General features: G+C 43.1%; 1 protein-coding gene across 6 annotated transcripts in view; it reads left to right on the forward strand.

The window, feature by feature from the left end:
- Positions 1–22,725, forward strand: part of PIK3AP1 (phosphoinositide-3-kinase adaptor protein 1) — a 46,481-nt gene that overhangs the window by 3,949 nt on the left and 19,807 nt on the right. The window contains exons 2-5 of one of the 6 annotated variants that reach the window (XM_021398374.1): positions 50–302; positions 5,564–5,980; positions 16,086–16,166; positions 20,311–20,459. In XM_021398374.1, the coding sequence (XP_021254049.1) occupies positions 281–302; positions 5,564–5,980; positions 16,086–16,166; positions 20,311–20,459 (669 nt within the window). In that variant the 5' untranslated portion in view covers positions 50–280. Of the gene's footprint in view, positions 1–49; positions 303–353; positions 488–745; positions 766–1,471; positions 1,493–5,563; positions 5,981–16,085; positions 16,167–16,401; positions 17,711–20,310; positions 20,460–22,725 lie in introns of those variants that run through there. The other 5 variants (XM_021398375.1, XM_021398377.1, XM_021398379.1 and 2 more) reach the window with 5 other exon arrangements.

Below are 22,725 nucleotides of genomic sequence, written 5' to 3' on the forward strand. Positions count from 1 at the left end.
GCCTTCTCTTTTTCCACTGTAACAATCTCTTCTGTTCCCATTCCTCCAGCCAGCGCTAACCCCTGCGGAGCCGAAGCTGCTTTAGTTGGAAGGAAGTAGGAGCAGAGACCTTTCGAGGGGGTCCCAGAGGAGACGTACGTGGTCATCTTAAGCGCTTGCTTTGGAACGGTAGCCCCGCAGCACTTCAGCACCTGGGTTTTAAAAGCGCAGGAAAGTGAAAACGAGCAGTGCCAGAGCAGGAAGGAACTCCCGGAGCACGGCTTGTGCTCTGTTAGCACGAATGAGGACCTGCCGCCGTCGGGGTAAGCCGGAGGGCGCCGCCGTCGGGGCCGGAGCTGCGCTCGGAGTGGCCCTAGGGGCGGTGCTGCCCGGCGGCGGGGCGGGCGGGGGGCGGGCTGCGGAGCGGGTCTCCGGCCTGGCCGAGGAAGTGACCGCGGGAGGGACGCCGCGGTGCGCCGCCGCCAGCCCCGGACCATGACGGCCCCAGGTAGGTGCCGCGGCCGCTCCATGGGGACCGGGGGGAAGCTGCGGGGGTCGGTCAGGAACGACGGGGGAAGCGCCCCGCGAGGCCGAGCCGCCGGTGCCGCTGAGCGGGGCGGTAGCGGAGCGCGGAGCTGTCCCGGCCGCAGCCCGCCCCGCAGGTAGGGCGGTGCTGCCCCGCAGCGCTGCTGGCCCCGGCAGGGGAGAAGAGGAAAGAAGGATGCCTCCCGGAGCCCTGGGGTCGCGCAGGTGGCGCTGCGCTCGCTCGGAGACAACTAACGGAAGGTGCTGGTCTCCGCGCTTTCTATTCCGTCTTGGTCTGCTTGGCTTGTGGTCGCTGACAAAGCTGTGCTACTGAGGGAGGGTGTTCAGCCGAGTAACCTGGCCCTGCTGCAGCCCGGTCGCCTCGGTGGTCTCCTGCGATCTTCTGTAGAGAAGGCAGCTCTTCCGAAATACTGCTTTATTCCCCGCTATTTGCGCACTCCCTCTTCGGGGTACGATTTTGCTGCCTTTTGCTGCAGTGACACCGGTCATAAGGTGTGCTGGGTTGCCGTCAGTCTTAGCTGACATGTGCGGATAAAACCCATTAAAGTACACCAGCGAACTCCAGAGGGAGATGGGGTTAACCCAAATTGTGTAAGTTCTCTAGTGCCCACTCTGCAAGTTCCCCCTTTGCGGGGAAGTGTGCGCGTCCTCTCTAAAAAAGGGAAAATGTGCTGTTCTCAGAGAGTGAAGTAACGGCAGCGTTTCACTGACGCGTATCTCCTTGTGATGTAAAATCAGCTACACGGGGACCTCTGGAGACTTGTGGGCAAAACTGCTTTTCTCCTTAAAGAGAGAAGATGGTTTCACAAAGACTCCTAAAAGTAGAACGACTGTAAGTTCACCTGTCATAATGCAAATCTCATGTGAAGAAAACTCCAGTGGTAGGAACAAAATGTAGCTAGTTTGGTTCTGTTTTCCACTTCAGTGTGCTGCAAAGACGCAAGAGAAGATTTCTATTCTGGTCAAGGTGAGAGGTGTTGGTAGCATGTTAATAATTATTGCATGTGATTACTATTGCTTTGTCATGCATTCCAGCTAGGCAAAGAATGCATTTCCTCATACATGACTTAAATACACGCACTGTAGACATCAGAATATGGAAGTTACTTCTTTCAGTGGCCCACCAGCAGCTTCTAACACCTCTTGGAAAATCTCATTCAAGAATTTGATTTTTAAGACAGCTTGGGTTGTTTAATTGATATCATAGGGAATTTTTTCCACAGGAAATGCATCCCCCTGTATCGGGGAATTGGACCCTGCTGTTTTCTTTTATCTTCTGTACACATACATGTGAAAGCAAATTGACGATAATGTAGATAACAGACTATGTAGCACTTCTTCATTTCCTCAGAATTTGAGGCAGGCTTGATCTAGAAGATGAAAATTGACCTACTTGCCGCTATGAAGAGTCTTCTAAGATGGTGAAAGGATTTGTCTATTGTTTTTTTTACCTGTGGTTGGTCTATGGACCCTGAGAAGGCATGGTGTACGTAGAAGGGGGATACAAAAAAGTGACACAGGAAAGTTAGAGATCTTGAATTTGCTTTACAACGCAGACAAGTACAGCGGAAAACTACTTGTGATCTGTGAATCAGAAAGGTTAAACATTCTGGCTTGTAAAATGAAGCAGTGGGTGACTGAACCTATCAGATTCAGAAGTGTGAAGTGTTAAGTGGGCAGATGTGATCTTACCCAACTCTAATCCGCTGACTTCCTGCAGTATGCTTTAGCTATTTCAGTGCTAATCAGAATCTTCCAGTGTTGTCATGAACTGCTATCCCATGTTTATTCTAAACTCTGAGATTGTCAGCTCCCTACTCCTGACCGTGGTCCAAAGATGATTCATTCTCAGGGAGAGGCCATGAAGCCATGATACAGTCTATCCTTTAGGACATTTTTGTTCTCTTGCCATTGACTTTCTTAGGTGTTGACTGATACGATTTATCCCTTTTTATTTCGTGTGCAGTTTGTGAAGTAGGGAAAGCTTTTTATCTTGTTCTTTCTCTGTGCCATTCTGTCTGTGGGACTTCAGCCTCAGAGAGATCTTGAGTATTTCTAGAGTGCTAGATCATAATCTCATCAGTTGGATATCATTACTGTGTAATGAAATATACAGCTAAGCACTGAAGAGGGAGTTACAGCTGGAAAGGAGTGCAAAGGTTATATTTTATCATTGCAGACTGCAACAGAACCGTACTTGGATTATTTTCTATGAAATAAATAATTAAATATGCCCTGCAATATTGTTAATATTGCTGACATTTTGTAAGCAAAAGCAAAAATCATTTTTGTACTCTAAACTTAGGGATGCAGGAACAAGATATTGCTGATATTCAAACAAGATTGCGCTTGTGTCTGAAAGATCTTTGGAACAGTTGGCTGGCACAAATCTTTCTCTGTCTTGCTAGTGCATATACTGTTCATAGCTTTCTTACTTGAACTGAAGGCTTCCTTATGTTTGTTTTTGCAAAATCTGCCTGTTGAAAGCATTGTCAAAGCAACTGAGGTTAGGATTGAACGAGGTGCTTGGCGTTCACCTAGGATTTCGTTGTATGTTCAATAGGAAGGATTTACATTGTGCTTTTAAGTGTGCACTGCAAGTTCTTATTGTAAATATATGAAGAACCTCCTCTATAAGTACGTTCTGTATTTCCTGTGTTGCACTTTCCCCTGAGGACTAGTCAGTAGTTGGTGCTGCAAAGTGAGGTGTTTGATCAGACAAAAATAACATAATCCAGGAAAGTGAGTCTTTTATTTATTTACTTATTTAAAAAGAGGGGGGTGTTGTAAATGAAAATGCATCTAGATTTTCCCATTTGCTGACTTAAGCTTACTGAGCTATCTCTTTGGTACTCACTTCCAGTGTTTTTGCTTATGAACTGAGAGAATTGCCTTGGCTCCTAGCGTGAAGTCAGTAATTTCATTTTACAGTTCTCCTTTTAAAGGCCATTGTTAGTTTATCTGAAGCAGGTGTAAAAGAGTACAGGATGGAGGCAAGAGAGCTTGGGAAGAGCTGACGCAGCTCTGTTGAGGGGAGCGGTGTGCCAGCAGAGCAGTGGTATCTAGAGGTTCCATACTGTTCTTAAACCTCCTGGGTGAAGTTTGTTCCTGCTCTGTGCTTTGCTCTGGGTGATGATATCCTGGGATATAAATGCTGTCAGGGATCTTGCGGAGGGTTTGTCAAGTTGGCGTATTTGGTGTTCCTTTTGGAGAAGGAGGCCTTCTCACTGTACCTCAGTGATCAGTGTTTAAAATCGAGCGCTTCCCAGCTGCGCCCACTCCCAAGTGGTGGGGTTCTTGCTGGCATGTAAGCCATCTTTTTTTTCTATAGAAGTTCTGTTCTCTTAACCTAAAGGTCCCGAGACTTCAGGTCTGCTTGTTTGTTTTTTGATTTTGCTGGATCCACTTAATAAAGAATGTTTTTCACTCCAAGATCTCACCTGTGGGTTTGAGAGCTGTGTTCACACAGAAACATGCAGCTATCCCACTGAATACTGAAGAATTGCAGTGCGTGTATTCTCTGCCACAACATCTAGAGTCTTTCCCTTTATGCAGGTAACCATAATGCTGTAGTTCGAGTACAGATCACATTTCTGCACATTACTTTTCAATGGCATCACTTATGCTAGACTGCAATTTAAAGTTTGTAATTGTATGGCCTGGAGCAGGGGTGCCAAGATGTCATTTTAGTCTTTCTTACAACTGTATTGAAGGATCTGGGAAAAGTGGCAGAATGGAGTCTTTGGAGGATTTGATTTAATTTTAATAAGATGATTGCAGAAGTGTGATCTTCAATTTTGGTAAACTCACTCTTTGCAGATGCTCTCCTTGGCATGCAGAATTTTAGACATTGCCTTCTACTTTAATTAGTAAAATCTGCCTTTGTTTGCTTGCTTCTGCATGGAGTTAGGTTGGAAATATTGGCACTTTTCAGTTAAACTGAAATTAGAAGGCAGTTTGCTCATGACATTTGAAATGCTCAGCATTGAAATTTGCAATGAGACTGGAGCCATAATATTCACATTTGAGTAAATTTCTTCATAGATGAATGGAAAAATTAAAGTTTGACATCAGTGTTTTTGGGGGATTTATGGAGAAAGCACTGCATTGTATTGCTTAAGTCTGCGTGTGGCTTTCGTAGCAAACTGGAAGCAGTTTTAGAAGTGGCTTCAGTCCAGAGCACAGAAATGTGAGAGGGTGTAGTTAGGAGATGTCTCTAGAGGAATGTTGAGTAAGTCAACTGTGAGCTTATTTCAAGCTGTGTTAGCTGCCACTTATTCTACTAGTTCCTTCCCTCTAAGGAGATATTTTTTCATGCTAAGCATGTCAGGAAACCTTCGCGTGACAGTATTGGGGCTCCAGTGCAAGCTTGCAAAGTCTCTGAAACCTGGATGAGAGGACTACTGCAAGCACTGGGTCTGGGGTACCCTTCCGTTGCACGCTTACTTTGCAGACAATTTGCTTTCTGCTGCAATGAGAGTAAAAATGTCTAAAACCATGGAAGCTGTCGTGACTTCCTGTGAGCACTGAGAACTCATTTAAATGAAGGCCTGACTTCTCTTTGGTGTGCTGTGCTTAGTGTATGCTTCACTTGAGCATGTGATGGTCTGCAGTTGTGTTGCAAAGCCTCTGTATTTGCCTGAAATGGTTCTGATTCTCACTCACAGGTGAGATCTCATTTTCATGCTGAGTATTATTATTTTTTCTTTTCCCTACTGACATACTTTGAATCTGAAAGTTTCCTCATGTGGTTTGTTTCACATGAAACTACAGAAGAAATTCACTTCTTCAGAGAAGGTTTTTGAGAATGGAAAAATGACTTAAATTATAGTGGAGTAAATTGAAGAAGGAATTCAGCCACCCTTAGCATTGCTCTATGTCTGCTCATTTTGGTTGTATCTACTGTGCTTTTAAAGTGCTTTAGAGATCTTACATGAATTGCAGGGACAGTTCTGTGGATTCTTTTGCTGTAAAACTTAGGGTCCATTGTTTCTTTGTATTTAATCCTCTTCCCCATTATGGTTTTGCACTTCTACAGGAACCCATGGGGGATATGATGTGCTGATTTTGTATGCAAGTGACGCTGCTGAATGGTGTCATTACCTCCAGAACCTCTTCCTCTCTACTCGGCACATCCGAAAGCATCAGATTCAGAGCTACCAGCTGGAAGGCGAGTCTGCCATCTCTAACCAAGAGCTGGACCTTTTCACCGGAAGTCGGAGCATCATTATTTTGCTATCTGCTGAGCTGGTGCAGAGCTTTTATCTCCCTCCTGTTCTGCAAAGCCTTCAGGAAGCTTTATGGCCCCCACACAAAGTAGTCAAGCTTTTCTGCGGTGTTACAGATTGTGATGACTATTTGACCTTTTTCAAGGACTGGTATCAGTGGCAAGAACTCACTTATGATGATGAGCCTGAAGCTTACCTAGAAGCTGTCAAGAAGGCTATTTCAGAAGGTAAGGTAGTAATTGTAGAGCTGGACTTTGTGATCAGTGATTGGCAGAGGGATATTTGTGTTACTGTTCATCCTATTTTAACATTTGTTACTTGTTTTTCTGAAACAAAAAACTAAAGTGAATTGCACAACCATTGTAAACTAGAAAGTTCTGCAAGCTGCTCTTTCTGTGCCTGGCCAGCTGGTTCCTAATTCAGGAAAGATCACCTGTGATTCACAGAGTATGTCTGAACTTGTGTATCACAAGTGATTTTAGTTTTGAATGCAAATGGAAAATTATAAACTTAGCATCTTTAAATTTCTGCCTGTAAATATTGCACCCTGGAGTTGATTGATCCCAATCAGGAGAGTATTATCTTTTCTTCAGACTTTCTGTCGTACCAGAGCTAAAACAAGATTACTTAATGTGTATTCTCTAGTACTCCGGTTGAAGTCAGAGAGCGAACCATTCTGGCGAAAGATGATTTTGTTACCCAAGATGGAATGTAACAGAGTAGTTGAGTTATTTCTAAAGCTCTCAGTGCAATTCTCCAAATGCTCGGAAAGTGATCACCTCATAATACACACAGAGGCGTTACTAGCAGAGAAATGTTAACAGCTGGAGACTAGAGATGCCAGTTAATGGAGTTTTAGTCAAATCTGAACTTTCTTACACTCCAGAGGAGTGTTTGTTACTCCTTTCTCACAGTATCTGTAGAAACGAAAGTGGAGAGCTCCAGGGAGTCCAGTACTGGTTAGGTCATTTTTATGACACTGCTACACTGAGTGTTCCTTTCATCCTTAGCAGGACTGGAGTTCTGTGGCTGCAACTTGGGTTAGGATTTATCTGTATGTAGCTGCATTAATGGAATAAGTGAAGTCTCTGGTACATCTGCTGTTCTGTAAATATAAAGAGGCGTTATGCTAGAATAACAAGAGGAATAATTGTGATTACAGACTTATTGCAGTAAAAAATAAATTTTGGCAGTCATGCTCTTTGCCAAAACAAATCCCCTGAAAAAACTTTGTGTGGAGATGAGATTCTCAGGTGAATAGATCACAACAGATGTTTCCTAGTACTATTTATCAATCTGCATAAACTAAAGTTTGTATCCCTCTTTCAAATAACCCTAAACTTTATTGGTCTTCTGACAGATAACCTAGGCCTAACGTAGGCTGGATCCCTTCTTTTGGCCTGAAAGAATACAAGAAAACAGTGGCTGAATTTTTATACTCTTAATGAATTTAGTGTCTGGTCAGCTTTTTTCTTTTTTCTGATGCTTTCTGGCAAAACCCAAACTTGTTTACTGTTTTCCTCCAAATTTGGGCTGAGGGTGTAACACATACATTTATTTTTTTAATTGATTTTTTTTTACAATGTATGTTTTTATTTGCTTTTCACATATGCCTTTCAAACTTAGGTAGATATAAGTGACATCTCTCTGGATTACAAGTGTTAGTAAACTTGTAATTACTAGGGACTAGCTATTAACAGAGAACTGTCAGAGTGGAAATGCGAAGGAATACTGACTCTGAAATCTTCTTCGGTTGAAAGACTCCTGCAGAGGTGTGATCTCTGAAAGTTAGCATGTGCCTTTTAGCTACATGTAAATGGTGTTTTTAAAGGGAGACTATGGGATTTCTGTTGATTCTACGTAACAAAAATAATGCAGCTTATTTTCTGTACATAAATCTTATACTGGCTCTAGTATATCTGGAAAATATTTGACTGTGAAAAAGATGAGATAAAAACTCTCATTTGCTATGGAGTCTTTTGTAGCCTTTTCCAAGTAGTTTGGTACATGAAGAGTCAGAATTTCTGGACTTCTCTTGCTGTTACAGAAGCCCTGCCCTGATACAAGCTGTCTGTTGCACACCAGTAGGGCAATGTAGAACAGTTTGATCGTGCACATCAGAGTGGTTGCCAAGGCAAGCAGTGTCCCGTCACTGACTCCTGTAAAGGAAGAATTTACTTCATATAGGCTGGATTTGCCTAAAGCATTTGGATGAATGCATCTGATTCTGTGACAGGGACTAGGTGACCTCTAGTATCCTGTGATTCTACAGACAAAGCTTTTGTGAATAGCCTCAAATGAAAATATATCCTCTGGAGAGAAGACAAGCCCAGGTGTTGCCTTTTGGGCTGAAACTGCAAAAACTTTCATCTTGGTAGGTACTAAAAATAAATGAGCGTCTTCCTTATAGTTTGACTGTAGCTAACTCTGACACGAGAGGCTTAAAGTCAGAGTGCTTTTAACATCTGACCTCTCCCATAGAGAAACATAACCTGTGCTCTGCTCCTAGTACTTCACTTTTAAGAGTTTAGACCAAGGCTTGGAAGTCAGGAAGCCTCTGTTAAGTCCATTCTCTACAGCAGACTGTGCACTTTTCCCAAGAAAAGCATCCCTCAATTCCTACAGCACTTAGCAAAGAAAGTTTATGACCATGTTTGAAGTGTTTTGTCTGGGTATCTTCCTCTGGAAATACTTATTTCCACAGACTGAGTTCAGCTTTCTAACAGCTTAATCCTGAGTGAGTGGAGCACAGGACACAGTGGGGACAAATATCTCTCTGGAGTCAGTATATTGGCCCTGTTCAAGTTATGCTGCTGTCTGCAGTGCAGCTGTTAGGCTGTGGTTTGTTTAGGGCATCATGGGAACATGGCACCTGCAGACATCACACACTGAAAGCTATTTTAATTTTTATTAGTTTAGTACAATGTTAGAAATGAGGAAGTGTTCATCTAGCCTTGTTGAGAACAAACTGTGTTGACACTCATGTTTGCTGTTTGGTAGGCAGGGTAGTTTTTAATTTCTCAGACTACAGAGGCCATGAAGGCTTCTGTTTACAAGCACTCCTGTTTGTGGGAGAGTTTATAAGGCAATGCTTTAACTGTGTTGAGGACATGAAAATGCTTTGGAAGGTGCTTCACGAGTCAGCTTGGTTCTGACAGGGTGTAATTCCCTGCCAGGGTGCAGTGACCAACCTACTACGTCAGGCTTGAGCTGTCTTGTCTGTCTGGAAGCTCACTGTTGAAGCCAGTGAACTTCCTCCTGTGGTGGCATAACACAACTTACATCTGTTTTGTATTATGCACATTTAGATTTATCCAGTTCATTTCAGCCCCTATCTTTGTCTTATTTTTTTTCAAATGCCCAGCTTTACAAGTCTATGTTTCCAAGATGTTTGCTAATTAATCGGTGGCTTTGAACTTTTGTATGAGAGCAAATTCTTGCAGGTAAAACCCCAGGGAAGCCAACAGCTGCCTGAAATTGTTAAGGTGATAACCAGACAAAACAGCAGTTGTAAACCATGCTGTTGATGGACAAGTGCAGCCTTGACTGAGCACAGTTCTGGTGCAATGAGGAGGATGAGAAAGAAAGATCAGTACTGGGAAACTTCTTGCAAAGTAAGAGGATCAGAAGTAACTGTTAGAAAATGTGTGATATACCTGGAAGGAGATGCAAAAAAAATGAAGTTTCAGGGCTGGAACTTCATCTGTGCCAGTCAGAATCGTGGGATGAAGAAGCTTGTGATATTTTCAACTTGTGGTTGTGTGACAGAAGCCTTTTTGGATGTGGTGGTCTTGCTCCTTTGTCAGGACTATGAAAAACTTAACTTGCAGAAACTATTTCTCTGCCAAAGAGCTTGTGGCTTGGCATTACAAGGAAGAAAAGGAGACGCTATAAATGGCTTAATTTATCTGTTGGGAGGGAAATGGTGTAACAGAAACCACACAAGCTACTATCATTCTCTCTCCTGTACATGACAAGGAATTGAATTAACTTCCTGGTTTTCTTCTCTTGCACTGGTGAAACCATGAATGAAACTTGGGAACATATTGCAGAACGTTGATGCTGAAGAGACCTTTTGAGATTGTTTAGTCCAACCTCCCTGTTCAAATGTTGTCAGAGAAATCATGTTGCCCATGACCATGTGCAGTCAGGTTTTGAATATATCTGCAGAAGAAGACTTTGTATCCTCTCTGGGCGATCTTTTCCAGTGTTTGACTAGTTTTACTGGAGGGGGGGAAAAAAGGAAAAAAAAGCATTTTCTTGTGTTCAGATGGTATTTCGTTGCTTTAGTCTTGTCAATGGAGAGTACTGAGAAAAGTCTTGATCCTTTTTCTTTACCTTTCATCAGGTGCACACTGATAAGACTCCTCCTGAGCATTCTCTTTTCCAGGTTGGACAGTACAGTTCTGATAGCTTGTATCTGTTTCAGAGCAAGCACAATGAAGTCCAGTGTTATCTGATATGCTACCTTTACGCTTTAGGTATCCTAAGGAATGACGAAGCAAATATCATAACCTAGAAGAACATTCTGTGGCTTTTGTGGATAAATTTGAACACTTTCTCTTCTTTCCTACCCCTTTCCCCTTTAGAAAGTTAACTCCTATTGAATGCTTTTAAGGGCAACTTCTCACTAGAAACCACAAAAGCCACTAGCCAGTAACAGCAGCACACTAGCACAGGACAGTGGTGATCTTGAGATGCCAACTACAACAACTCACCAAATAGTAGATGCTCTCTGTTGTACTGTAGAGTTGGTACCCCTTTCTCTGACAGTAGCAGCTGTTGTGCTCTGTCTGCTTTGGGCTGGTAGTACTTCTCTCAGGACCCCTCTGTCAGCTTTGCGCTGACACTTGCAGGTAAGATAGTGGGCAGAGGGTGCTATAAACTGGGAATTGCAACTTTCCTCCCTCTCCACAGGTCCATTCTGTCCTGTATGGGGACACATGCCTACAAGAAGTGGTATACTGTAACTTCCAGTGTTCATGGAGCTTGCTGTTGCATGTGGGGGCAGAGCTAAACCTCGCTGCTGTAACCACTGTTAGCTGTGCTGTTTGACTTATGAAATAAGGCCATTGAGCCTTGTTTCTAGGAAAGCTGGACACAGAAAGGGATTCTGGTAGGAGGAGGTTTGATCTCACTGAGTAGTTCATGGGGAGGTTTTGCCACTGTCTTAGAGGACTGATCCTAGATACAAAGCTGCAAGGAGAGCTGTGAGTTCATCTGACATCCTTGGTCATCATTTTTAGGGAAGAATCATGAAGCCATCTATCACATTGAATGTCTCTGTGAAACTGCCTCCTTGATCTTTCACCTTACAGAATTGGGTACCTTGGGACCAGTTATATTGCTAGAAAGCTAATGCTGTACCTCTGAGTCTCCAAACTGTGAGCAGACCCTAGTTCCTGCAGCTCTAACTGCAGTGATCCTTTGAAACGTTGCTGCTGCCTTCTTGCCTTTCTGTATTTTCTTTGCTTGCTGTTGTATTTTCCTCACCAGCAGATCTCTTACTGTGGTCCTCTGATCTCATTTTGGTACTTGGGAGGTTCCAGAAAGTGCAGATTGGATGGGAGATGTCTGTGCCACATCTATGATTTCTGCTTGCATCTTCAGAAGCTGTTTGGATATCCCAGGGACACTAAAGGAAGCAAAGTGGAGGTTGGAAGGTACGGGAGTCGATTAATAAAATTGTAAAGTAAAAAATACCTGAAGAGACAGAGATAAGAAGTGGGACACTACTTGCTATTCACTTCTGGCTGTCAGTAGTCTGTGGAGGAGCATATTCTAAGTAGTCTTCTCACCAAGGATTACATTTAGCATCTATTTCTGCTGGCCTACTGGAGTGGCCTTGCAGCTAAAAGGTAGGCAGTCCTAGGCATTTATGCAGACTGAGGGAAGAACTCCTTGAGAGCAGCCCTATGGAGAAGGACTTGGGGGTTCTGGTGGACAAGAAGCTGGACATGAGCCAGCAGTGTGCAGTGGTAGCCCGGAAGGCTAACTATGTTCTGGGCTGCATTAAAAGAGGAGTGGCCAGCAGGGAGACAGAGGAGATTGTTCCCCTCTACTAAGCTCTTGTGAGGCCCCATCCAGAGTACTGTGTCCAGGCCTGGGACTCCCAGCACAAGAAAGACACTGAGCTCTTGGAATGAGTCCAGAGGAGGGCTACCAAGATGATTAAAGGGCTGGAGCACCTCTCCTATGAAGAAAGGCTGAGGAAACTGGGCTTGTTTAGCTTGGAGAAGAGAAGGCTCTGCGGAGATGTCATTGTGGCCTTCCAATATTTAAAGGGAGCATATAAACAAGAGGGGGTACAACTGTTTATGAGGGTAGACAGTGATAGGACAAGGGGGAATGGTTTTAAACTAAGACAAGGGAGGTTTAGGTTAGATGTTAGGAGGAAATTCTTCACACAGAGGGTGGTGATGCAGTGGAACAGGTTGCCCAAGAAGGTTATGGATGACCCATCCCTGGAGACATTCAAGGCCAGGCTGAATGTGGCTCTGGCCTGCTGGTTGGTGAGCCTGCACACAGCAGGGGAGTTGAAACTGGATGATCATTATGGTCCTTTTCAACCCAGGCCATTCTGTGGTTCTATGATAAGGTAACATGATTACCTGTTTTACTGCAGTAAAACTTTCATCCCTCGATCTTTTTTTTTCCTCCTTGAAGGGGCAAAATTAATGAATTCTTCAGACTGTATTTTTCTCTGATGAATTGCTTTGGAACAAAAGGTAGGCTTCTTTGACCCTGCTCTTGGAAGAGGAACAAGTGATGTATTAGTCAGCCCTCTGAGTGCAGTGAGAGTCTGCTTCAATCTTATGGGAGCTGTGCTGCCCTGCTGGTTCTCAGCCTGCCAAGGAGAGGAAACTGTGACGTTGCACAGGAGTTAAGGTTGAGAGAACATATGTTACCATGCCCTTCCTTGCAGATGTTAGTGTAGCTGTAAATGACCGATGTTGGAAACATGTATTTCAGAGAGTGAGTTAAAGCAGCTAGAAATTTTAACTAAGCTCCCATGTGATGTTGAGAGAAATGCATCAATGTTCTTATCCATCCATGGTAAATGGGATCAAGGAGTTGAAACAGCCTTCCCAGTTACAGGATGGGAGTGTTGTTTGTATCAAGGTGCTTCATAAACTCCTGGCTTATGCACATTCATAGCAGTGCTTCACAGCTTGTCTTCCACAACAGTAGGAGATTAAAAAAGGAGTGGCTTACATAGGTGTATATCAGCTTTCTGGACTGAAGCAATGAAATAATAGTGTAGAACTTTTCAAGTACAGAAACTGGTGTGGTTTCTGTGGGAAGCATCAGGCTATAATAGACTCCATGCATGTTGCAAATGCTAACCATATTTCTCTATATTTTTAATCTGCCTGTGGGTTGCTTTAAGGTGATGGCTAAGGTTAATTTTAAATATCCGCAGCATGAACTGCAAGGCTTTAAAACATGCTTAAAATAAGAGCCCAGCCCGATTGCTGATGGTTTCTTCCAAGTTGAGACAGCTGAAGTCATTTCTGCAAAAAATTTGCAGAAGTTTGTGGTCAGCACAAAGATGCTGTACGGAACAGGTCTGAAGAGATGTGTGGGGCAGACTTCAGGTTGTTTCAAAGACCTCTGTTGTGTATTTGGAGAGTTGTATTGTTTCTAGGTTTGCATTTCAGAGATTCTGGTGGATCTGTCATTACCACAGGAAACTTTGGAGGCATTTAAAAAATGACTAAAGAATACCAGTGGGTCTCGAGTTTCTTGGGGAGAGGTTCCATTGGTGGCAGAGACTGACCTCAGCATGGATTGCTGCAAAAACAAGTGGTCTGCCTCACGCTTCACCTCTGTTCTGGCAACTAGTTGAGTGATCTGGTGCAGTGTGTGACTGGGGGGATGGTATTCCAAGAAAGGCTGTATGGAGAAGAGTGTTGGCACCACTGCTTTTTTAGTAGTAGTCTGAAGGTGTGGTTCTACATTCTTCAGCAGATCTAAGCCCAGTCAAGTGGTGTTCTCTTGGTGGAATGTATTCAAAGCAGCTACGCAGTTCTCTTAGGTGGAATTTCAGCTTTGTGGACTTATATGTGGACAGTCTTCTCTGTTGAGTGAGTGCTATACATAGTGCTTAAATTCAAGCAAGGATAATTAGTCAACAAGTTGGATTTTCATGTGGTTGCTCAAGAACACAGTTGAGTCAGCAACAGATATAACATGACTTCAGCATTCTCATCAGCCATGCATGGACTTCCTCAGTATGTGTTGTCTCCTTCGGGCAAACGTGGTTGAGCTGAACTGTCCCAGCCCCTTTCTTGGGATTTTAATTGAGTACACTATGTCTATTGTGTGGGAGACCAGAACCCTGCATCTTCTTCAGAAGACCTCTGTCCTGTTCCCTGCACTCCATTAATTCCTTAGGCTTATGCTCTTAATACTATCACAAATTGAACATTAGGCCTGTGCAGCCCTAGAACTAATGCCAACTAGGAGCTCTGAGAGTGGCGGTGAACTGGCTTGTGATTTCTGAACTATTGTAGTCAATGCTTTTAGCTGGAGATAGTGGTAGTATGGAATGCTTGCTACAATATAAATACACTTTGCATTTGTATCAGGCTCTAGACATGGTCAGGTAAGCTATAGCAGATGTATCTTGCACAGTGTAAGGAGAACTGAGCATTTCATCCTTGAGCTGACAGTTACTGTCTTTGCGGTATGCAGGAGTGAAATCTATGGAAGTTCCTTTGCATCCTGAGGGTCAGGGGCTGGCAGCTCAGCATAAATTCCCAGATCTCAGAAGCTCAGGCAAAGATCCTTGGCTTGCATCTTGCTGACACAGCCAAACATGTTCTTTTCTGCTGGCTTTATTGTGTGGGCCACAATCTCTGGTGGAAATAATGACAAGAAGGGGAAGCAGGAGTTGGGAGGAGGGCTGTGATGTGTGCAGCTGTATTTTAAACTGCTGTAACTTTTACTTTTGTGAACATCTGCCCTCCAGACAAGTGCAGAAGTTATTTTTTCAGCTTAACACACTTGCTAAGCCATGATTACTCTCTGAAGCAGGACATACATTTGAGCCAAAACAACATTTTTTCTGGACAAGTAATGGTGCTGTAGAGGAAGTTTTTCACTCATGCTTTATTAGGCAATAGAAGATGACACTTCTTTTCCACAACTGTGAAAGGTCACCTGAGGATTTTTAATAGCAGAATTTTACACACTGACTCAAAAAATATTTTGAGGGGTCTCTGCTGGAAAAGTGTCTTTCTGTTACTGGGAGACTTGCTGATTTCAGGCTGCATGCATTCCCTAAGGTCTTGCACACTGCATCTCTAGGAGTTACTGTAATCTCAGATCCATCCAGTCCTTCACTTCTAAGGTCCTGCTTTGAGCTCAAGGCTGCTAGTGAATGAACAAGAGCTCTAATTTTTTTGTTTTTTTTTCCAAAACAGTGTTTTGCACACAATCCTGAATTGCAATCTGCTATTTGTTCTGTGATGGGATTACTTAGTGTTATCTTGTCATGCTGGGGGAAACTCAGTTTCTATGAATCTCCCCTGTGCTTAGGTCTTTGTGAATGTGGTCTTGGTACAACCTGCAGCATTACAGATCAAGAGAGTACTTTCCTGAGCTACTGAGGAAGAGGGGGCTGCAAACCACAGATCCTGAACAACTTGCTGTAGTCATCTGCAGTCAAGGCAGAGAAGGCTGAGAAGTGTTGCTAGGGCAAATCAAGTGTGGTAGGCAGTTTCCCAGCTGTTCCTTCTGAGGCACTGGATCCAAGAGAAGAATTCCAGCAGCATGTTAATGCAGTTCCTAATTCCACCTTTCTCTGATAGAAGAGAATTCCTATATAGGGCTTCTAGCTGTGCTTTTGCACATCAGGAAATGCCATCTGAGATGTGATCTTACCGAAGCATACAAACCATTCACAATTGCTTTGCTGCTGACAGTGCCTTGTCAGTTTCAGGTATCTGAGATATCACTAAGTGTCAGGAAACCTCCTGACTTCATCCATCTGGACTTGGGATTTGATTGTAGTGTTTGGAAGGTGAAATAATCAACTTTGTGTCTACAGTACAATGGAATCAAGGTTGGGACTGTGATGTAAACCCACAATTTTCTAATTAGTGCTATACATTGGTGAATAATTAAAAGCTGAGCCTAGCACAAGCAGCTAACTGGAAGTTACTGCTGACATTTTTTCCTAAATTGGAATACTTCAACAGAAGGTGCCTTTGATACCATGAGTTATCTTTCTGTTCTCTGTTAATTCTCATTCTGCTTGGTGTTTTCATTTTATTACTATTCTCTAGACTGTCATTTTTCTTACTTTCTTTTTTGTGTCCTCTCCAGTTCTCTGGCTTTTGAGGCTTTACTTTCTTAACCTCACTGTTTCCAGGACTACATGCTGGATTTCCTGTTCGTGCAACCCAGGTATGGTATTTGCTGGCCATTTTCTCATCCTTACTTTCTGGCATTTACATGAGTGATATGGAGTTGTCCTTGGCATTGTGAACAACTTTTGGTGACTTTTTCATTTCAGAGATTAAATTAAAAAAATAACCTGTGAGCAACATTTAGGAATATTGAGACAGGAAATGTGAACAGATTGATTCACTTGGTTTAAACATTAATGAAGGTCACAAAAGTCTCTTGCAGTCTCCTGCAAAGACATCTTTCTCTGTTCAGCTTCATGTTCATAGGTCTATAATACTATAAAAGGAAACTCATTCTTAGAGTCAGGATGAAGTGTGCTTTATAAAGGAACTATGGAGTAATATGTCTTTTTTGAGTATTAAGATGTGTATTGTCTTAGTAGGTTATAAAAGTAAACACAGCCGTACCTTCTGGCTTAGCACAGTTTGCTGAAGCACCAGTCCTGTTGAGAGGTCTCTGAATAACCCAGTTGTGTCCTTAGTAAGAAAACAACTTCCCTAAGAGACATGTGCACACTTGCTCAAGCAAATCTTGGCCTGATAAAACACAGCTTGTTTTCTTAATGGAGGTTTGGAACTATAACTATGAATAAAACGTGACTGCTTTCTTTGTAGAACTGAGAATCTGGGTTTAGATGTTCTACATGTAGATTTAAGCAACAAGCTGCTTCTTGCAAATGCAGCTGGGGTTGCTTGGGTAGCCCTAATGTCTTTGTTCCTATTTGGAAGAGGAGTTTGGCCAGCTGCAAGCCTTGGCTGATAGCAGGAGCTCTCCAAAGGTCTTCCACCTTGCTCTGGGTGTTAGGAGGTGACAGCCTAAGGTCTCATGAAAACTCCTCACCTCTGCTGGTGAGCTGGTGGGTGGGTGAGCTGGGTGGGAAGTGTTTGCAGGTAGTGATGAGGGGCGGTCTGCTCACATGGAAGCCGCGGGGACAAGTTGTTGCTCAGTTTGCTTTGTATCTGGTTGACAGAGTGGTCAGAGCAGTTTGCTGACTCCAGTGGTCATGTGTCCTGCAGTGTCAGGGCTGGCTCCTGAGAAACCACAGATGTCAGCTCCTTACCAACACTCACAGCTCATCCAGGAGGAAACGGATGACAGAGCGAGCTGTGTACTGCCTGCAGCAGAATATCAAAATAACTGGCTGCTTTGTGTTGGTCTCTAAGAGCTCCTAAATGGCCTGAGATGAAGCATGTTGCTATGCCTGCATTTCCCAGGGTTTTCCTGGGTGTGAGTGTTGGCAGCCCAGCAGGGCAGCAATCTGTGTGCAGAGCAAGGCAGGAGAGGGGGGCCTGGTGTGGGGCCTGCAGTGCAGTGCTGCCATTTCCTGCCGGGGGGCACGCTCTTCGAAGGGAAATGTGGTTGGGTTTCTTGGACCGCATCTCCTCCCCTGCTGTTCTCATGAGTGTTTCAGAGACTGCCAGGCGTGGCCTGAGATAGCCTTCATTTAAAGGGGAACAGAAAGGGCTTTCCGTGAAGGCACAACCATCGGTAACCACGAGCTATTGACCTATGGCAGCTGCTCATGGAGAAGTTCAATTCAGGTAATCTTATAACTTTCTAATGTGTCTGATCTCCTCAGTGATGACCTGTTGAACCTAGCTACCATGACAAAAAGATAATTGCTCAATCAATCCATTGATTGAAGTATCTCCAATCTTGGTCTTCAGTCAGCCCGTTGATTATCATTAGTCAAGTATCCTAGTAAGTGAGAGGCCTGATTAACAATGCATCACTTTAGAGCATGGATACTTTTGAATCTAATAGGATGGTTTCCCGAGGCTTGCATGTTCACAAAGTTGTGTGAATATGCAATGTGCAAGATGACCATAGCATCACTCTGATATTTCTACAGGAAGTTGATAATTCACAGTTTCAGATTTTTCTAAATGAAGAAACAGATGAATAATTCATTTCTGAAACTTCAGTGCTTGTTCCATCAGCTGTTAATCCAGTTACTGATTAACAGTACTTTTTCCCATATTACCTAACAGCTCTGTTCTTACGTATGACCTCCAGGCACTCAGTTCTGTTACAGAAATGCGGAAGTGCAAAGTGGAATCCAGCAGTGCTGAAACTTCTTAAAAGCTCAAGTGCGGACTCCTGCAGTTGTCCTTTATCTGCTGATTTCTTACCAGTATTAAAAAATGTCATTAAAGCAAAGAGGCCTGGAGACTTGCTCTCTCCTTGCTCTTCTCTTATCCCTGCTTACTGTAGATGTAGCTGAGGTCCACAGCTGTAGATTTTATTTCTTCTGAAATGGGCCATGTGTTGGGCAAGTGAGGTACAGGTTACCACTCTGCTGGCTCCGTGTTAAGGTGTAGGGGATGATGCACGTAGGGTTAGGATCCTGGCAAGTGTCAGTTTGTGCTTTTTGTTGAGGAACATTAGCATTTAGCTGTGATTTGGTTATTGTTGTTTCTGTTATCTGTGATGAGCTTAGTCTTTCTGATTTAGTCATACTGGAAATAATCAAGACATCAGAGATCCAGGTCTAATAACAGTTGCCTCTACTCCTATGAAAGGATGTGCTGTCTTGCTCTGTGTATGCCACACATCTGAAGTGATAGCTATCGTGTAAGGGAAGGATGTGGGACTAGTGCTTTGATTTCCTCCTGTGTCACTGGACTACCTAGCACTCTCTGGTTAGAGTGTTCTACCTTTCCCCAGGACAAAGATTCCCAAAAGTGGGGTCTGGCGGATGACTTTAGACAGTATCAATTAAAATAAAACATTGAGTTAGGGAATTTATAACCTCAGTCCGTTTTCTGCAATGCTTAGTGCCATGGTCTGAAAAATGCAAAAGACCTTTGGTGCATAGCCTTGTGTCCAAGTCGTTTCTTTGTGGTCAAATTTGAAAATCTGTGTTGATGCAGTTTTAAAATGTCTGCCTTATATACACACGCCGTTCTAGATTTAAGAAATACTGATATTCATAGTGATGCCTTACTTGAACTTTAGAGCCATAGAGTTTTAGCTCTTCTCTTTCTACAGCAAACATTAAAGCAATGGTGTGGTTGTACTCATGTGAGTACTTGCCACGTGGAGCAGTTCACAAGCTTAAAGTTGTTTGTGCCATTCTCTGTGACAAAACCTTCGGCTGAATGATTTGCCACGCTTCCATGATGATAGTAAAACTAGTGTCCTGAAAGCACAGTTGTATCTGCATAAATTCATAAAGTCCAGTTCAAGTGTAGAAATTACAAAAAGTGGGAATCAAGAGGTAAAAACTAGATTTCAAAAATCTTTCTAATAAGTAGATACAGACTTGTCTATTTCCTTTCTGTAGCTTGGAAAAGTATTTCCTGGCGGGGGTGTGAGAACTCTCATCTATTTTAATCTTGCTTTTTTTGCTACTTTTTTTTACTTGTATTATCAATTTGTTTGCTTGTCTATCAGTATAAATACATGTGCTGTTACTGAGAGGCAGAAGTGAGAACATTGTTTTGTACACACAGATTGTAGGGTTATATGTATTTACTTCTCTTGGCTCTGTTTTGGCAGAATACTGCTATTCTTCCATGCAAAAGTACGTTTCTGGTGTTTCAGATTCACTGTGTTCACCTTCTTGCTTGAGGATCAGGAACCCTTCAGACTACTGCCTTGCGTTTTGCTTATAGACACAACAGTGAACTCAGGAGTCAGAGCAAGCAGGATCAAGATAACTAAAGATACTGCTGATATGAAATAAAAGTAGATTTCCTTCATTAACTTTAGGAGAGGAGGAGTTCAAAGGCTGTTGCCCATTCTACAATGCACTCAGTGTGTGGCTGGAATCAGATGAGTCCGTTTGCTGATGTTTCTTATATGAGATATTGACATACTAATTTTCCTATTTAACGCGAGAAAGAAACTATCCATCTCATCAGAGTGGCTTTTTTTTTTTGCTTTGTAAGCATTTGCAGTGCTACTCCAGCACTCTTGTGTCTTTTTTGAATTTTCCCCAGTAGTCCCCTTAGGGGAATGAATGCGGAAACTGTAGTTTCCCTTTCTTAAACTAGATCCGCTTTTCTAAACTTTGCTTTGAAAAGTGTAGCAATTTCTCCCCTGCCTCTGTGGCTGCTTCTCAGGGCTGATGTGTGAATATCCATGGATTTTCAGAAAATGAAAATAATTTAATGGGACTCTGTATGCTTTATTTTAGACTCAGGCTGCGACTCTGTAACTGATACAGAAACAGAAGACGAGAAAAGCTCAGTTTACTCCTGCCAACTTGCCATGAATGAAGAGCATGAATCATCCAAGAGCACTGGGGAGCATCTGGTGGTGCAGCCTGATCGCATACGCTGTGGGGTACTGTATGGCCATTCCTTGGGCTACGTTCTTGTATGCTAGTGCAACATGTTATGTACTCTGCAGTACATAACATGTACTGCACACAACTTTACAACCTGGGATATAGTCCCTAATTCATTTTTGTTCCCTCTCAGGCTCCTATCCTCAGTGTCTCTGCTTTATAAGCTTGGTTTCCTAGGCCAGGAATAGCTTGGTAATGTGCAATGCTTGGTACTGTCTCAGCTGCAGCGTCACTTACTGATGGCTAGTCTCACTGACATGGCTGCGTGTCCTCTGTGTTATGAAGGAAGTTTATACTCTTGACTCTTCATCTTCTGTTCTGGTGAGATTTAGAGCAGACAAGTGGACTAAGGTGATGGTAATGAACCAATTAACTCCAGAGCCTGGATGCAGTCTAGCATGGCAGTTCTTGTGCGTGTTCTGCAAGTGACTCCAAAGAGTTTGGATCTTGGCTTCCTATCTGAAAAACAGCATATCTTATTCTAAGATCCTTTCAGATGGAAAACACTAATAACATGGACCAGGAGAGTAGGGTAAGGCACCAGTGGCTTCACCTCCTCTGCAGCGTATTTTTCAGTCACAGCAGTTGAGCTTCCATTGCATGGTTTTGTGACGCGGGGCACGAGAGTAGGAGGGACTGATTGTCAGAGGAAACTTCAGCTAGCAGTTTAGCAAAGCTTCACTGCGGTGTTACTGCTGCTTTATATTACTTCCTCCTCTATTCCCTGCCATCAAGAGTTTTGTTTCAGTGCACTAGAGCATGTTTTTCCCTTATCCTATGAGTTGGCAAAACATGGATCCTAGTGCTTTTTCTTAAAGCACCAGTTAAAGCGTGAATTCAGGGAACCTCTGCTTTTACTTAGAATCTGATCTTTGTGCTTACAGGAAAACTTCTGAAAGGGTTGAAACATATCTCAAATTTGGTAGCAGCAGCCTGTTTCACGACTCTAAAGAAATTTTGAAATGCTGTTAGTTGTACCTTGAGATAAGACCAGAAGTAAACTGTATACCATCCTATGATGGGGAAGGTGGAATAACAAGCTTTCAGTTGGCAAGCAGAGCTTCCCTTCTGCCTTGACGGGGGCTCAGCATAAGACCAAAATGGCAAGTCCTGAAGACTGGTAGATGGATTTATTGTGCAGTGTGTGTGTGTACCTTGCAGCATGCTGGATTTGTAGTGCATCTGAGCCTGTACCAAGAGTCACGGATGTTTAGTGCTGAGTTATTCTGATAGTTTCTGAATGTGCCTTAGATTATAGATACAATCTGCCCCCAGCCTTAAGTAGCATTCTGTCAGGACAAAGGGAGGACTGACATAAAGGATCAGACATTTTAGGAAGTGTCCTTGCCTGAACGTTGTGTTTTCACTCTTTGGTGTGTGTAGCTTGATCACAGAAAGGATGTTTTAAGAAGTCATCAGACTGCTGGACTGATTTAAGCTTTTACAGAGTTGTTGAATTAACACAGGAAACTGTACCTATGTGGATTTATTTATTGTATCAACTCTGTTTGCTTGTTCATGTGAACAGTGCTGTATCCCTTGGTATTTACTGGGCATCTGTTGGGACATTCACTTAATGTTTCCAAAGCTTGACTGAATATCCTGATATCTCTGTTTCCTTGCTAGATGAACTTCTACAGTGCTGGTGGCTGAGCCTACAACCGCTAGGCAGCTGGTGGTAGTGACAGATATGCCCTATCCCTGGATGGGTTTGGGGCCAGGCTGCATGGGACTTTAGGTAACCTGATCTAGTGGGAGGTGTTCCTGCCCATGGCAAGGGGGTTGGAGCTGGATGGTCTTTAAGGTCCCTTCCAACCCAAACTATTCTATGATTCTGTGATGTTAATAAAATATCCTTTACAATAGCAATGAGGAAGATACAGCTCCTGCACCATGGCTTGTCAGTGTTTTAAGTTAAGGACAAATACCTTAACTGCAGCATGGCAAGAAGTGGGTAGGCACAAACTCTAGAACTCATTGTAAGATAGAGTTGTGGATGGAGACTCTCCTTGGTCTTGAATCGTTTGATCACTTGAGTTGTCTGCTGCTGGGCTGATTGCATTGGCCTAGGCGAGGTTTATTTTATTTAGCATAAGTTTGGGGCAAGAAAGTCTTTTCAGGTTTCTTTCAGATTAGCTATTGTAAGATATAGTGTAGTAAGCCATGTAAATGGTTACAAGTCAGGTCTTTGATCTTTATAACTGAGAACTGAGTAGCATTAAAAGCTGCAAAGCATGACCCAGGAGATCTTCTAGTTTCCAG

This window comes from Numida meleagris, chromosome 5, assembly GCF_002078875.1.
Source record: "Numida meleagris isolate 19003 breed g44 Domestic line chromosome 5, NumMel1.0, whole genome shotgun sequence".
Taxonomy (NCBI): Eukaryota; Metazoa; Chordata; class Aves; order Galliformes; family Numididae; genus Numida; species Numida meleagris.